At 41.9% G+C, this 17560-nt stretch overlaps 1 protein-coding gene across 1 annotated transcript in view; it reads left to right on the forward strand.

The window, feature by feature from the left end:
* The window catches only part of CLNK (cytokine dependent hematopoietic cell linker), a 62219-nt gene that overhangs the window by 28493 nt on the left and 16166 nt on the right, over positions 1 to 17560 (forward strand). Inside the window, exons 8-12 of the mRNA XM_015534697.2 lie at positions 3768 to 3795; positions 6696 to 6714; positions 9322 to 9403; positions 10963 to 11003; positions 17153 to 17286. Coding sequence (XP_015390183.1) covers positions 3768 to 3795; positions 6696 to 6714; positions 9322 to 9403; positions 10963 to 11003; positions 17153 to 17286 — 304 coding nt within the window. The remainder of the gene's footprint in view (positions 1 to 3767; positions 3796 to 6695; positions 6715 to 9321; positions 9404 to 10962; positions 11004 to 17152; positions 17287 to 17560) is intronic.

Genomic DNA, 17560 nt, shown 5'->3' on the forward strand with positions numbered 1-17560 from the left:
TAAGTAACTGCACCGCAGTTTCAGACCCGCGGAATTTTCTCTCTCCTAAAAGGGAAGAGAAGTAAAATGCAAAGCAATATTTGCATAAAATAACCACTGCTACGTTGAGACTCTCTCTCTGACACAATAAGAAAGAGATTAGTAAGGGAATAACTTTCCAATGATGTATCCATTGTAATGTTAATACCATGACTCGGGGCCCCAAGTAAAAGCATCCTGAGTCATCGGAACAGGAAGACATTTGCTGAGCTCCTGTTACACTCTGGAGTCTTTCAGATGCTTTACCTCATTTAGTCCCACAGCCACACTGAGCAGAAAGCAATATCCCAACCCCCGGTTTACTGATGAGGACACAGAAGGGCAGAGAAGTCACGAACCGCAACGTCTCCCTGCATCTAGCAAACTCCAACCCCACAGTGCAGGGTTCAGCCAAAACGTACTTTAAACAAGGTACCTGCTATTTAACCAACCTAACACCTGTCTGCCTAACTACAGTTTTCCCTTTGCAGCCGGCAAAGCTGGTGCCACATCAGTTCAAGCAGTCTCAGGGGCGCAGATATACCTGCTGATGAGTTGGGAAGTGAAAGGGAAAAAAAAAATCTGTAGCGATACAGAGAAAACATAGTCCTGTAAGAGAGAGGAAGCACGGGTTGCAAGGATACACAAATTTGCATGGGAGCAGGGACTTCTGGGTGGGAACCATTGATTTTAGAGTGTGGATGTAAATTATTATCATATTCCGCAAGATGTTGCCATTGGGGGAAATGGGGTGAAGTGCGTACGGGATCTCTCTGTAGCATTTCCTACATGTGCATGAGACCTACCATTATCTCTGAGGGAAAGTTTAATTTCAAAGAAAGTGGCTGTTAAAGGTGTCCCGCAGATCGAGGGTGTTATTTTCTTCCAAACAGCTTTCACAGGTATTATTTCATGAGAACCTTAATCAACCCACCCGATTTCTGTCGGGGGTTACCCATTTTACAGGTGGGAAAACCAAGCTTCAGAGAAGGGGCTTCACTTGCTGAGGGTAACGGAGCTCATAGACGGCAGAATGAGGATTCAAATCCGGTTTATTTAAAACTAAGCGAAATCTAAGGGAGGCTCATGAAGGGCTATTTTTACAAATTTTTTATGTTTTACTTATTTTTGAGAGACAGAGAGAGCGCAGTTGGGGGAGAGACAGAGAGAGCGGGACAGAGAATCTGAAGCGGGCTCCACGCTGACGGCAGAGAGCCCGATGCAGAGCTCGAACTCATGAACTGTGAGATCATGACCTGAGCTGAAGTGGGACGCTTCACTGAGCGCCCCAGGTGTCCCAGAGCTATTTTTAAAGTAAAATTCATTATCTTCAAGTGCACACTGAGCACCTGTTGTGCACAGGAAAGGATGTGGGGATGCTTATTCATGCCATGCAGTTGGTGGCCACGTTTTGTTGGCTGTCTCCAAAACAGAACACAGCAGAACTTACAGGAGCCGAAAGATGCCTCGGAGAGGCAGGGTGGTGCGTGGGGAGGGGACCAAGTCCCCACCCTGCTCTTCCATTCTGTGACTGTGTAGATCTCTCTCCGTCTTCGTGAGTCTCATTTAGGAGACCCCCACTGCCATCACCCAAAGCCCGATGCTTTCATTTTACGGGTAAAGGGGACAAATAACTTGGGGAATCTTCTCAACATAGACATTTCTATGCCCAAAGACTTTGTTGTGCACTGAAAAGACGCCTAAAATTACCTGGGTTCTTGACTTAAAAACCGTTTTGGGGCGGGGGGCACCTGGGTGGCTCAGGCAGTTAAGCGTCCAAGTTCAGCTCAGAGCGTGAACTCACAGTTCTTGAGTTCGGGTCCCGCCTCGGGCTCTGTGCCGACAGCTCAGAGCCTGGAGTTTGCTTCCAATTCTGTGTCTCCCTCTCTCTCTGCCCCTCCCCTGCTCACACTCTGTCTCTCTCTCTCTCTCTCTCTCTCTCTCTCAAAAATCCATTTTTTAATATTACCAATTCCAAAACCTAGCTTTCCTAAAGCCTCAAATTTCCATCTATAGAGTATATTGTTATATTTATAAACTGAGCAATTTTATCAAAACTGAAGGACACAATAGGTTAAGGAATCTTAGACAATAAGACTTATCTACAAACTCAGTTAAATTTCCTTAAATATTTGAAATACCTTTATCCATCTAACTTTAAACCCTAACGAGCGACACTTTCTTTAACAACTTTTATAAATCTAATAAGGTAAATCTATAAATCTAGAAAAATTCAAGGGCTCTTCAACAGTTAAAACTCTTTATAAATGGAGTCGAACACAGCTTGGCTCTTATAACTTAAAATCACAAGTCCAAAATCAATTGCACATTTCAAAGCCACATGGCCAGTAGGTCACTATTGCTAAAATGACAGTCTCTTAAACATCAAAGTCAGAAATTAGTCTCAATTTAACCCAAATAATTAATACTATGGGTATCTGTTCTACTTTATTACTTCTGATCGTATCTCTTTAGCTTCCCACTTGCCCCATTAAAAGAGGTAGGTAGGGGGCACCTGGGAGTCTCAGGGAGTTAAGCACCAGACTCTTGATCTCAGCTCAGGTCATGATTTCATAGTTCATGAGATTAAGGCTCACGTTGGACTCTGCTAACAGCACGGAGCCTGCTTGTCTGTCTCCCTCTCTGCCCCTCCCCTACTCATGCTTGCTCGCGCCCGCACTCTCTCTGTCTCTGAAAATAAATAAGTAATTTAAAAAATGGGGGGGCGAGGTAGTATGCAGATGTATCACCCCCAAGGGGCTGATGAAACAGGTTACAAGATGTGGCCCTCGGTCCACTTGCTTGCTGCTTGGCGGTCTGAAAGCAGGATGCAGATCTGAGTGCTATGTACTCCTGGGCTCATCGCTATCACTCTAGATCAACAGGGTCCATCTGGGGCTGGTGTTGCCGCCCCGACCTCCTGGCATTGCTTCAGGACCAGTCTCTTGCCGGCAGACCTGGCAGACAGAATATGCCTGTCAACCCGTGTCCTTCATCGCCCCCCTCTATGTGACTTTGACCACATCCGAACAGCTCAGTGCCCGGTGAGCACCTCACATTGTCATCCTTGTCACTAGCAATCCTTACAATAACCTCTAAGATGAATGCTTTTGTGGCCATTTCACAGATGAGAAAAACGAGGCTCAGGGGGGCGAACTGACGTAATCTTCAGAATCCATGAAAGGCTTGCTGGTTCTTCTGAAGGAAGAATGGCCCACGTTAGCACACTGCGTGTTGAGTTCTTGCCCCATCATTCATTCCATGGTTTTCCTTTCTCGGTCTCCTCTCCCAGAAGCATCCGTTCTCTGACACGTGGCTTCCTGGGATCCCTCTGTACCCTAACTTCATACGTAAGACTCTTGATGCTTCCTCAAAGCAAAACGCTAAGAGCTTTGCAATCAAGGTAATAATAGCAGGTCTGACTGTGCTAATGAAACTCGACACGAAAAACCAAATGTCAGGAGAAATGGGGACGTTATTTAAATTCTTCGAAAACAAGAAGCTTGCTTATTGGTGTCCTTTCTGTCACCACCTTTCATATTGCCTCGTAACTTCTTTTGTTGCTTAGAAAATTATGAGAAAAATAACCTGGCAGTTGCTTTACAGAACAGTGATGAATATCGCACTGGACCATGGGCTGTTAATTTGGCAATGAAAGTGCAGTCAAAGGTTTTTAAGGGCTCAGAATGATTTTATCTGGACCATTATGAACTGTATTTTATGTAACACCGTATTTCTCTTCCTTGCAGACAGATAAGCTTAAAGGACTTGCATGAGGTAAGTCCTGAGATTCAAAAAAGGGAATTTCTGTGCTTTAACGTCTGTGACGGGCAAGATACTATTTGATTCGGAGACTTTATCACTTCATTTTCATAATAGCTATGCTCAAGATGTATTATGATCCCTACGTTGAAGGTGAGAAAACTAAAACAAGTTAAGATCCAGATCTGAGACCAAGGTCCTATTATGCTACCTGAATAGACCAGTGTTCACTGGTACCATGAAGACAAGAGCATCCCAGTTTCCATGGAAGACATAAAGCCTCCATCAAAGGCTTCCAGTCTCCAGCTTTATAGAAATAAGATGTTGGAAACTGTACTATACGTCACCATTTGCTCTTCACAGGAAAGACAGGATGGCCTGGTAAAAAAAAAAAAAAAAATATATATATATATATATATATACACACAAATATATGAGATACAGACCCACACAGACCTGGGTTTGAATACGGCTGTGTCACATACCACTTTTGTGGCCTTGGGCAAGTCCCACACACACACACAACCCCACCCCTCTTTCTGTTTGCTTAGCCACAAAATAGAGATGGTTACCCTTCTTGACAAAGTTGTCAAAAAGCTAAAGCAGGTCAAAGCAAGGGCATAAATGACCAGGTGAACAGTAGAGGCTCAGTAAATGGCATGAAAGTCAGGTAACATGGAGCTGCCTTTGAGCCCCTCCACACTCACTTCCCTAACCCCCAACAAGGAAGTTCCCTAACAAGGGATGGGTCCGCCATGACTGATGGGAAGTCTCTGTCCAGCAATCACAGTGGTCTCACCTCATTCTCACTGGCTTCCTGAGGAACATGGTCCTTGTCTTAGTGTTTGACCTATGCTCTTATATCTAGACTGCAGAGGTTAATTTATTTTCTTTCTTTTGTTCTGTCTGTCCTTGTGTCTTTTCTTATTTGGCTTTATGAGAATGCTAGAATCAAAAGTCACACTTCTCACTTGTCACTCACCAAGACACTTACCGCCTCTCATCCGTAAGATAATCCTGGCAAGGAAGACAGCACATAACTGCTGAAAGAGAAGGACAGCCCTAGTTCCAATCAGGACTCCATCCGGCTCCCCCTGTTCTGGGAGTTGTTGGATTTTCCCAAGTCCTATGGCACTCTGCCCCTGGGCACTCTCCGACTCCACCCCTTTCTTCCTGTGGGTCTACTTCATGCATCACAAGTAGCAGATGGCTGCCACCCAAAATGACCTAGAGTCCATAACTCATTGGTCAGACTGTGAGGACAATAGGCCTTCCAATCACTAACAAGCCAGGAGGAAGTGGAGAGGTCAGCTTTAGACAGCAGGGGTCATGCAGGATAGTTTGATTTTCTTTGCAACTTTGGTTGGCATTCTGCTAGAAGTGGATATCATCTAAAGAACAACAAGGCCTAGTGGAAAAACACATTCTTCCTCCTCATCTTTTGCCAAGACACTTCCCCATTGTCTGGGCTGAGGGTCAAGACCATTTCTCCACCACAAAAGCCACCCCACAGCAGGCAGAAGACGGGACCAGCCCCTGAAAGTCCAGATCTAATCCCCACACTATGACTCTGCCTTAAGAAATGCAGACATACCTCTTAGCTAAAGTAGTTAAAAAAAAAAAAAAAAAAAGGAGGAGGAGGAGGAAGGAAAGAAAGAAGGAAAGGCAGGTGAGGGGAGGGAAATAAGGAGGTATCACTTTTTAAGTTAACATGCTTATTTCCTAACAAAAGTTAAGGTACAGAAACTAGAGGTTTTACCCCACTTTTCTAATTATATCTGATTGTAACTCCAGAGCCCTCAAGCAAAAAGTTGGCTGGATCTCAATTTTAAAAGTCACCTGCTGTCCCAGATGGATGGCTTCTGAGCCGTGTTTACAGCTCTGCTCCCTCAGCAACTTTGACAGGCCTGAGAACAACAGCCTCCAGAGCACTTTGAGCTGCCAGGTCCAAAGTCCTGGGGAAGACTCAGTGGGAGACTTTCAAACCACTCGTTAGAATGGATTCACTACCCTTTTCACTTAGCCTAGAGATTTGCCTTGATTTGCTGCCCATGGTGAAAGTATGTCCTCTTTCCAGAACCCAAGGGGACCCCGAGGTCTTCGAAGCAAAAGAGTGTGTCTGTTGCCTAGTCTCAGACAAGACATTCGGGGCCTCTCTAAGCTATTTGTTGCTAAAGCCTTCTTGTCTGTGAAGCCAATGTAAGAAGACCTGGAATCCAAGGTCAGCTCACACACACACACACACACACACACACACACACACCTGCATGTAGATACATCATAAGCCCAGTTTCTAGCCTGAACTTTCCATGTAACGTGGAGATATACTTACAGTATAATCCTATTTCATAGTTTACATAAATACTTGCAATGCATATATATATATTGCAATATATATAAATATATAATATATAAAAAATGCATATATAATAAGTGAGTATTCACCAAACTTTACTTAACGGTTCTCACTTCGGTGGGCATGTAGATTGTTTCCAGGGTTTTGACCCTGTAAGCAATGGTTCACTGGCCATCTTTGTGCACGGAACTTGGCCCAGATTTCAGGTGTCTTCTTAGGAGCAAAGTGTCTTCCGTGGAATTGTTGGGATGAGAGTGAGAGCATTCCTAAGGTTCTTGACAGCAATGGTTCAATTGCTTTCATTAGAGTCAAAGCAATTTACGGTCTCATCAGCAGATTGCATATTTATTTGCCTCTTGTATCACACAGAGAGCATAACATTTTGATTTTTGCCTAGTCTTTTGGAGAATTATTTAGAGGCTTTAAAAAAAATCTATCCTTATAACAAAAATGTTGCCCAAATTCTACTAAGCAATTGCTCCAAAACACACAGTTTAATGTAAAATTCTCCATCACCAAGAGTCACTCAACACTATCATTTTCTTTTTATTCAATCCAGGTCCTCGGAACAGAGAGAGGTGAGCTGTTTACATTTATTTTCATACCCTGATATCATTAGGTTAAGTTCCATTTCCAGATTTATAGCATTAGTCAGTTTTCAAAAGGCTTGTTTCCGAGCCTGGGATGGATGAACCCCAGCGTGTGTGCGTGATGGTGTGATCCAGTTGTGCTGAGGATCTCCTACCTACCCAAGAGCCCTCTGGTTGAAACAAGGTGATTTAAATTGGGGGAGGGGGCGAGCTAAAGGTCCTTCTCCTGCCACAGGCAACTGACAAGAAGGAGGCACCCTGTCAGCCCCTGCCACTTTATTATTATTTTTTTAATGTTTATGTACTTATTTTTGAGAGAAAGAGATAGTGAGCAGCGGAAGGGCAGGGAGAGAGGGAGACAGAATCCCAAGCAGGCTCCACGCTACCAGCGCAGAGACACAGGACTCGAACCCACGAACCACGAGATCATGACCTCAGCAGGAACCAAGAGTCAGACACTTAACCGACTGAGCCACCCAGGCGCCCCAGCCCCTGCCACTTTAGAAAGACGTGGCCGGCCCACTCACTGCTCCATGGAAGCTCTTAGTCTCTGCAGCTTTGATGTCACCCTTGCACACACACGCATGCCCTCATTGGAACGCACGTGCACATACAAGTGTGCACATCGTTGGTGCCATTGTGCAACACAATCTAACACTCACTCAGTAGCTGGCAAGATACTAAGCAGTAGTAAGTTCACGCTCACCTTTTATTTGTTTTTATTTTTTAATGTTTATTTATTTTTGAGAGAGAGAGAGAGAGAGACAAAGTGTGAGCAGGGGAGGGGAACAGAGAGAGGGAGACACAGAACCTGAAGCAGGCTCCAGCCATGCGGGGCTCGAATCCATGAACCATGAGGTCGTGACCTGAGCCAAAGTTGGATGCTTAACCGACTGAGCCATCCAGGTACCCCAAGGATAGTGTTATTTCTTTCTTTCTTTTTTTTTTAAATTTTTTTTAATGATTTTATTTATTTTTGAGACAGAGACAGAGCATGAACGGGGTTGGAGCAGAGAGAGGGGGAGACAGAATCTGAAGCGGGCTCCAGACTCTGAGCTGTCAGCACAGAGCCCGACGCGGGGCTTGAACTCACCGAGTGTGAGATCATGACCTGAGCTGAAGTCAGATGCTCAACCAGCTGAGCCACCCAGGCGCCCCTCATGCTCACCTTTTAAATACCATTCACCATTCACTTTGAATGATGAACTACGTCCAAAGCCGAAGGGCCTGAGCCATGGCCAAAGACTGAAGACAGGAAGCATAGTTCCACAAAGCAACACTGGGTTAGGATTTCAGAGGCTGCCACCAACTCACTGTGTGGTTTGGGCCACGTCATGTTGCCTCTGTGGGTCTCAAGGATGCTTTTCTTTATGCCAAAGGAGTTAGTTTCGAGCAAGGCCTAACTAGGCTCTGTAGATTCCCAAGGGTCCCTGACAGAGGAATGGGAGTTGGTTGGTGATTCTAAATAATGTTAAGAACTACAGGAAACTGTGCTGCTTTCCACACTAAAGCTCAACACCCTCACATTAAAATGTTCGATATTGTTGCCTTGGACTTCCATGATTATCAGTGCAGTGAGGTCACGTCATTCAGCTCATGGGGAGCAATGATGTCATGTTGTTCAGCTCATGAGGGGCATGTGCTCTGGAGGGCTGCTGATGACATTGCCATGAAAGGATTTTATGGGATGGGTGACTAGTAGACCAGTCATCAACCCCCATAACATTGCAAGTAATCACAGACCTTCAACCAGAGGTGTCCAGTCTGTGACCGACCTTGGACTAAACACAGAGCAACGACCAGAATTAAGACACATCAGTGTTGATATGCTTCCTTAACTTTATTGCTCAGGACAGCCCCTGGGAGAGTGTTTTATGGCCTTTCACCTCCTAGTATTATTACATGCCCTCAGTGATTCTGGATGGCTGGTTAAAATCTATTCATGATGAAAAGGAAATAAATAGTGGGAACACCCACGGCATATGTAATTCCTAAAGAACTCCAGTTCCTTATGGCTGGCAGAACTTCTCAAAACGGAAAGATCAAAGGAGAAAAATTACAAAAACATATTCCTGCTGGTTGCCAGGTAGGAACTACTGGTCTACATCAGAATTCTGGGAGCTCTCCTGCCCTTTCACACAAGAGGTGAGGGGATTCAGGAGTGCTCGGGCCAGCACTGGGCCACCCCATCGCCTGCATTGCTCAGGACAGTTCTTAGGTTTAACTTCGTGATTTATGTTCCCATGTAAGTTTTCATTTGAATGCAGAATTCAACTTCAGTTCACTTCTACGTCAAGCCCTCCCAATACCAAATACCTCCCGATGTAATATTCTGTGTTTCGGGAAGCTCAGTGATGAATTCCAAATTCAGTAATCTTGATATTTGAATATTCACTAAGTTTTTATACCTTCAGGGAGAAGCCACTCCCAGGAGCCAGGGGTGTTACAGAATATGTTAAGTTATAGTTTCTGTTGACCACCGACAGCCCGCTCCTACTAATCAGAGATCACTCAGATAAAATTACAGAAGTTCCAGTAGGTCCCCAATCATTTTCCTTTTACAACCTGACTACATCATGTGACTTCTTTATGCAGTCCCTCATTGCCAGATGAAGCCTGAATCGATTCACCTGTCACAAAATCAAAGTACTCAAGAGACTCCTCTTGCCATCACCAGGTAAGGAGCCAGGAATTCCTTGTTGGGCTTCAGCGTGGCGGTCAGGCCAGGTGTCGTCCTGGGTAATGACTCACCAAGGTGTCCTGAGACATGGGGATTCTTTGGTCTTTGCTAATGAAGCCCAGCGATGGCCCCAAGGGAAACCTGCAAGTCACAGCCATTATGGAAGCAAATGGCACTATGCTTCCTGCAATTTGTAAGTGATTCATTGTTAGAGAAGTTTGGGAGATTTGAAGGCTTGGATGTTAACTAGACAGGATTAACTGAACGGATGCAAAACAATCTGGGGAAAAAATTGGCCATTTCTAATTATACCCAGTTGATGACCACACATAAACTTACAGCTACTTTTGAACAAACCTTTATAGATGCTTTGGGCGTTGAAAATGCCATTATCTGATTTAACACTTGCCTGATCAGGTTATTGTGACAATTGCTGTCCCAACTGAAGCGAAGGCTCAGGCCAGTGATTCACTGCCCAAGGTCACTGTAACTGTAAATTAGTGGTGGCTTCAGTAAAACAAACTCCAGGGCCTCCAAAATAACTGCTTCTAAGTTCCTCCATGATCCCAGACTGGCCGGGTGGCCCCAGCCTCAGTTCATGCCAGCCTCCCACCATCTCAATCCTTGTTGTCACTTAATACAGGACATTTGCACGTGCTATTCCCCTGTCTATACCACTTCTTCCCTCTTTCCACCCTCTCACTACTTGGAAAACCCCTCTTCATCCAGCAGATCCCAGTTTGAAGCCACACTGAATTTAGGAGATAGTTCTGACCCACTCCCCAGAGGCAATAAATGAGACCCAGAGAGGTGGAGTTCCTTACCACTAAAGTCAAGTCCAGCTTCAAAACCCAAACACTTTCCAGTAGTCCATGCTTCCTGTAATGGCTTGATTCTGAGAATGCAGTCCATGAATGCTGACTTTTCCCAGACCTGTTGCAAGTGCCCAACGAATGTCAACTCTCATTGCCATTGCCAGGCCTGCATATCAGGGGCATGATCTCCATCCCCATTACCCCCTTCCTTCTCTTGCATATTGTTGTTTTAATCATCTTTTATTACATTTTTATAATCCTCTTTCTCTTACAGATTTCCTTATAATAATCCACAGTTTTCTCACTTAGCTCACATTTCAAGAAGGAACAAAATAATTTCTATTCTCCTCTTGCTTGCTATGGCTCACTCTTCTTCAACTGGTAAACAATTTCTGTAGACTATTAGCTCCAACCTATCATTTTCTAGAGTGACCGTAGTTACAAGGAAAGTCTGAATTCACGGCTCCCAAAAGCAAAGAATCATGATATGTGCTCGTTGAAATACAATGGAAAGAACTTGTATGGGTCAATTTGTTCCATATCTGTTGCCTGTCTTGAGAAAAGAGAGAAAGAACCAGCCTCCTATTAGCTTACAAAACAGAAACTCATGTAGCACAGCCGGTGAAATATAAAGTGCTTTGTAAACGTGACTTAGTCCATTGTGACTGGCCTTGCCTTTGCGTGGAATTTTACCCACCACGGGAAACACTAACATGCTGTCAATTCTAACATTTCCTTTAGCTCACCACTCGTGATGAAAAACCAAAGTGCACAAAACAGAGGTAAGAGCACCTTATGCAAGAATTATGAAACAAACAGGTAAGCCATCACACTACGATGTTCCAGCACTGTGACTTTGCTTTTGTGAGACTCACCGTCGTTGAGCTGACGTCTGTAGGTGTAATTAGCTCATTTTCACTGATAGATAGTATTCCGTTAGGTCAATATAACGATTTTTGTCCATAATCAAATCCAAAAAATTCTAGATGCATTTTCCAAAGTAGACATTGGCGTCACCAACAGCTTATGAGTCCTCCTCATTCCCCATCATCTCCAACGGTTGTTTTTGACAAACTTTTAGTTTTTGCCAATTCTTTGGGTGAAACACAATAGATTTATCTTAAGTCTGTCAAATTAAGAACATCAAACTGACTTCTCTTACTGGTTGTAAAGATAAAACTCAACAGGATGCCTGTCTGCAGAGATGTCTACAGCAACATATGAATATAGTGTTGTATTCCTACTGGTGGTGGGTTTTGATATCGTTAGTGTTATTTTGTTCAAACAAATCTAGTGTGTTCTTTTGCATTTCTTTCTTCAACCCATATGCTATGGAGATTCTGTGTTCAGGTCTAATTCTGCACTCTCTTTCTGTTGAGCCACAAGAGGGCTTAGAGCTGGAGAAAGCAGATTCCCCTTGAGATAGAGTAGAATGACAGAGGGTTCCAATGACCTGAGTCCCCATTCTGCCTCTCTCCCTGCAATAACATCATCTTGAGCAAGTTCATTCTTAGATCCTCCCCCTCCCCCATGCATAACAATAATATTAACTCACAGGATTATCCACACACACACAGTCATGTGACACATAGTAGGCAAGTGACGCACCTTAATATCCTTCCTTCTCCAGGGATGCCCTACCCAACTGACCCATTAGACCTAGGAGTTTCCTCCCTCACCTCTATCATGTCCTTACTCATCTTCTGCCTTATACTGTCTGGGCCTTAGATTGGAAAACCAATCTGGAAAGCTTATTTCCCCTGATGTGCCTCTTGCTAATACAAGTCTCCCAAGGGAAGAGACTTCCCTTTTCTTTTTTTCTTAACATAATTTATTGTCAAGCTAGGTAACATACAGTGTATACAGTGTGCTCTTAGTTTTGAAGGTAGATTCCCATGATTCACTGCTTACATGCCACACCCAGTGCTCATTCCAACAAGTGCCCTCCTTCCTTTTTTTAAAGGAAGGCAGTCCAAAGTAGCTGCGATTAATGGGACAGGCTCAATCCCCAAGAATGAGGGGACAAAATGACAAAAACAGTAGTCCTGGAGGCCAGAGCTAGATCAGGATTGTGAAGATATGCTGCAGGGATAGGAAGCAGAATCAAGCTTAGAGAGAATTCCAGTCTTCATTTGAAAGACAAAATCATGCACAGATGGAAAATGAAGAGTGATATAAGAGTGGAATAGCAGTGTTAGTGATGTGGATGTGGATGGCCTTCACAGACATGGGTCCAGTCAAGCATCCCAGGACTGGGTGTATTTCATCTATACTGGGATCTTGCAAACTGTCCTCCACTCATGTTAGAGAAACAGTTGCTTAAGGAAGCAGCCCAGAATGGACGGGGAGAATGTTGGGGCCTCCAGAGCCTTAAAACACCATCAATTCCTCTTTCAGTCATCAAACATCCATGAAGCACATGGTTTATACACAAAATTGGGCTGGGCCCTATGAATACAGAACAGAGACAGCTCTGCCCTTCAGCTAACCAGTACTTTTGCACCTGCGATGCTCCTGCATCAGTTTACTGGGCAGGTGTTCATTCTACTGAGTGAAAAGTCATTTCTGGATCACCAGGGCTCAGGAGAAATTAGCTGCACTCAGAACCACACAATCCCGGCACTCATGTTTTCAGTCTAGAGGGTTCTATGAAGCTTACTGGTCTTAATTTGAATGCCTCAGCCAAGGGACATAGCACTCTTCATGTAGAGTAAGTGAAATCTAGACCTCCATCACTGTAGACATTATCATCCTTATTTTATAAATGAGAAAGGAATTTGGGAAATACTTATTCTTAAGAGTTCAGCTACTCCTTGATAAACAGACTTGGCTCAATTCTCTGATAAGTGATTTCAAGCTAAGCTATTAGGAGTCTGATAATTCTGCACCCAACAATTCCAAAATGGGGGATTCCACACCACCGGACGATTCCTGACACCTACAGGTTGGGTGTCTACAGTTGGGTGACCTACAGTTCAACTCTCTTCTGACACTACATGGAGTCCATAGATTCCACATGTTAAGGGTTCAATCCCGCAAGATTGCACCCCTCCCCCGCCACAAGCCTGTGTCAGCCAATCATATGGCCATTCTGACCAACCAGCTATAGAGCCAAGGTTCCAACAAACCCTTCCCTAGGTTCAATTAATTTGCTAGAGTGGTTCACAGAACTCTCGGCAACCTTGTACTTGCTGGATTACCAGTTTATTATAAAAGTATACAAATAGGCCACAGCCAGATAGAAGAGTTTCATAGGGCATTGTCCTGAACAAAGGAGCTTCTGTCCTCATGGAGTTTGGGGCACTGTATGATGGCACATGGAACTGTTCTGGATCACCAACCCAGAAGCTCTCTGAACTGCATCCTTTGGGGCTTTTTAGAGGTTTCATTACATAGGCACAATTGATGAAATCATCGGCCACTGGTGACTGATTCAATAAGCAGTAGCTTGTGTTATTTATTTTGAGTGACCGGTACAGGTCAGACACTGTGCTAACAGTTTTATATACAGAAGAATTTTGAAATGTTAGTATTATTGGTAACAGTGTGATTCTACAACCCATGCTTATGAGGCTACACTGCCTCAAATTTTATTGGCCACCTACATAGTGTCCTCCCCAAAGTTCTATTTACTCTGTGTCATCTGTTCATTAATGTGACCCTCTGTTCTCCAAATAGGCAAGCCCTATTTCGTGGGGCTATAAAACTCAAATGCAGTTTTATGTGAAAATATATAATGTACATATATGTATGTACATATGTATATGTATGTATGTGTACATATATACATATATATGTGTATGTGTGTATATATATAATATATTAATATTATGTTATTATTATTAATAGGTATATTATAATAATATAATATGTATAATAATGTATATTATATATGTATTAATGTGTATATTATATATGTATATATAATATGTAATATATTATATATAATATATAATATATATAATGGTATATAATAATACATGTATAATATCCAAAGATTAGCTGCCATTATTTTAGAACAAAATGAGTTAAATCGTTGCCCTGGATTCTACGTTCAGAATTTCATTCACTCATTAAACAAAGATCCAAAGGGCCTTCAGGGGAAAACGGCAAAGGCAAAGTTGTTCTGTTTGTTGTTTTGTTTTATTTAGCTCATTCTCTGCATAGACTACAAATGCATATAGCTATTTCCAAACACTCTTTTTCAAGTAGGACTCTTTAAATATTCAAGCAAGGCACTCAGAGTTGAAATATAATAAATCCGTTGCCACAGTATAATGAAAAATTTATAATCGCTCAATACTATTATGTAAACTACACACACCAAGCGATAGAAAATGCTGAGAATGGTTATTTTCTTTTCTCAAGTATGTTCTTACTATTTTGATCCATGTTGGAAAGACAGTTACGGCCATTTCAGTAATAAGTCTCTATTGCTTCACTATAGGTTAAAATAAAGTTTTAAAAGCACTTTTTAAACATTACAATAGCACTTTTAGCTTTCTCTTGGTTAGGATTTGCCTGGCATACAGTTTCCGTCTCATTAGTGACTGCTGTCATATATAACTGTACATTACTGGAATTTTTAAACCATTCTGCATCTAATTTATAAATGCTTTGTTTACACTTTTGATATTTATTGTGATTACTAATCTTTTAGATCGGTTTTTATATTATTTTGTGCCTTCTATTTGCCCTACTCTTTTTGACTTTTTCTTTTCTTGCCAGAGAGTGGGTTCATCTCTTAATTCCCCTCCCTTTCTCTCCTTTGGAAGTCACACATTCCAATTCTACTCTTCCAAGGTGACCTTTAACATTTTAAATAAAAGAATGTTTGGATTTTCAAAATCTGAAGTTCATATCCTTTTCCCAAGCAATACAAGAAACTCAGAATGCCCTAATTCTAATGGTATGGATTCTGCACTATTTGGAAGTTCAAATTCGTTACTTACAAAATTTGAAAATCAGAGATGTCTGTAGCATGATTCCTATTTTTAAGGTCATAAATTGGTGGGTGAAATTAACTTACTATGACGAATATAATTTAAATATTAAGTGATCAAACATTTTTCAACAAACATTTTTGTACACCTAATTCCCTATAGCAAACATTCTTGGTCTTAACATTAAAAGCCACAATCCTTGGAACCATTAAAATAGGACATAAAATGCTCCAGAAGTACTCTGTTCTTCTTCATAAACTTAGAGAGAAATTCAGCTTTTTGATGACAAGAAGCAGAATAAATACACAAATAACCTAAATGTTACAGTAACTGGCATGTAAATATTTGCTGACATTATATCTAGTATTTTGTTTCAAAAATGTACTGTCAAAAGTATCCCACTTTTTCAAAGTTCTTGTTCAGCTACTAACCAGAACTATAACTTTAGTTATATTTTGTAGACTGAATTAAGACTATACAGCTTATAATTCTGCTTCACACCAATCACCTTTCTTCCATGTTATATTATTGCTGTCCACTATTCCATTTCATATTGTTTTCATATTCTCAAGGCTTTATGATTTTTATACAGTTAATCCTTGCTTAAAGTTACTAACGTATTTACAAATACCTTTGCTTAGTGTTTCTCCTAACGCTTAACTCCTTCCTTGTGGCTCTGATTTCATCTTTTATTAGTGTTTATGGGAATGCCATGCAGTGAAAATATATTATTTTCATTGAAGTATAAGGAGGAAATACCACATTAAACCTTGACAAGTGGTAGTATCTTAAAACTTAGGTACCACATGAAATCTAAACCCTTTCAGTGAACTTTTTGTATGGTTACTTTAAAATCCATTGGTCTACCTTGCTCTTTTAAAGAATCTTCTATCCAGGCATGATTTTGTAGCATTGTGCATTGGTCACTTGGAAAATGATTCTCAGACCTGAGCAGATCTTTCCAATGTTAACACATTTTATTACATAATAGTTTATTAAATCACATTTGCAAGTAACACCACCAGTCTCATCAGACAGGTCTAACTGTTGTGTATGGTGTTATACAACAGTGGTAGATACAAGTGTTTCCAAATTCCAGTTTTCACTAGGAAAGTCTAATTTTATAATTGGCAGCAAATACTGCCAGTTGTTTTCCACAAAGTGACAGCCTCCCTTGGTTCATTTTCTAATAAAATACCTACCAAATGCCTAGTCTGAATAACCATATTTTATCTGTTAGTCATTCTTTTAGGTTAAAAAAGTGATATTCCAATAAAATAAAAAGTTATTCCTTCATGTTTAAAAAAAATACCATTTTCCAAGTTGAGAACAAGCTTGGCTTGTTTCAGAAACTGAACAGAATTCGTTATGACCAGAACAGAGTAGACAATGTGGGATGGATGGATGGGTAGATAAGATTATTCAGGCCTTATTGACAGAAGTAAAACATTTGGAATTTATTTCAGGTGTAAAGGAAAGCATGTAAGCATTTTTGCCAGGAGGAGTAGCAAAGTCAGAATTACATTTTTTTTTTAAGATTACTCCAAATGTGGAGCACCTGGGTGGCTCAGTCAGTTAAGCGTCCAACTCTTGATTTCGGCTCGGGTCATGATCTCATGGTACATGGGTTGGAGCCCCTCATCGGGCTCTGTGCTGATAGTGTGGATCTTGCTTGGAATTCTCTCTCAGTCTCTTTCTCTGCCCTCCCCTGCTCACTTCCTCTCTCTCTCAAAACAATAATAATAATAAATAAACTAATAAAATTTTTTTAAAAAAGATTGTTCCAGATGCCCTAGAGAGAAAGGGGCAAGAGAACTGAAGCAAGAGAACAGTCCAGAGGAGATCACCCTCCGGAGTGAGAGGACAGTGGCGTAGACCAACAAGGTGGCCCCAGGCACAGGAAGGAGTGATGAGTTCCAGCTCCTGGTTGGAAGGAGGCGGCGTGAGACGATAACAAAATCATATTTGTGTGTGAATTTCCTTTTCAGATAATAAACACAGCACCCAGTTCCATCCTCCCCAGAGATGTCAGTCTCCAGCCCGCTATGGCCCTCAGGAAACTTTGCCGCACTATAAAAACACAGGCTGGAGAAAACCTTTCCCCACAAGTTCTGATGAAAAGGTAAAACAGATACTTCTCTGCAGTGTCTTTCTAGATAAACCTAAGCATCTAAAGAGAGCTTTATTGAACAATACCTAGAAGGAGATCATCATGACCAGCTTTAATTTGTTTCCCCTTCTGGCTACATATTACTGGCTTTTAATATTTTCTACGGACTAATAATATTTCATATTGCTCTTTTACCAGTCTTTAATTTGCACACTCTCTGATTCTCAAAGTGGCTTTTTCTTTTATTACTCAAAAAAAAGAGATATCTAGCACTGTGTTTTATACT

This window comes from Panthera tigris, chromosome B1 (assembly GCF_018350195.1).
Source record: "Panthera tigris isolate Pti1 chromosome B1, P.tigris_Pti1_mat1.1, whole genome shotgun sequence".
NCBI lineage: Eukaryota > Metazoa > Chordata > Mammalia > Carnivora > Felidae > Panthera > Panthera tigris.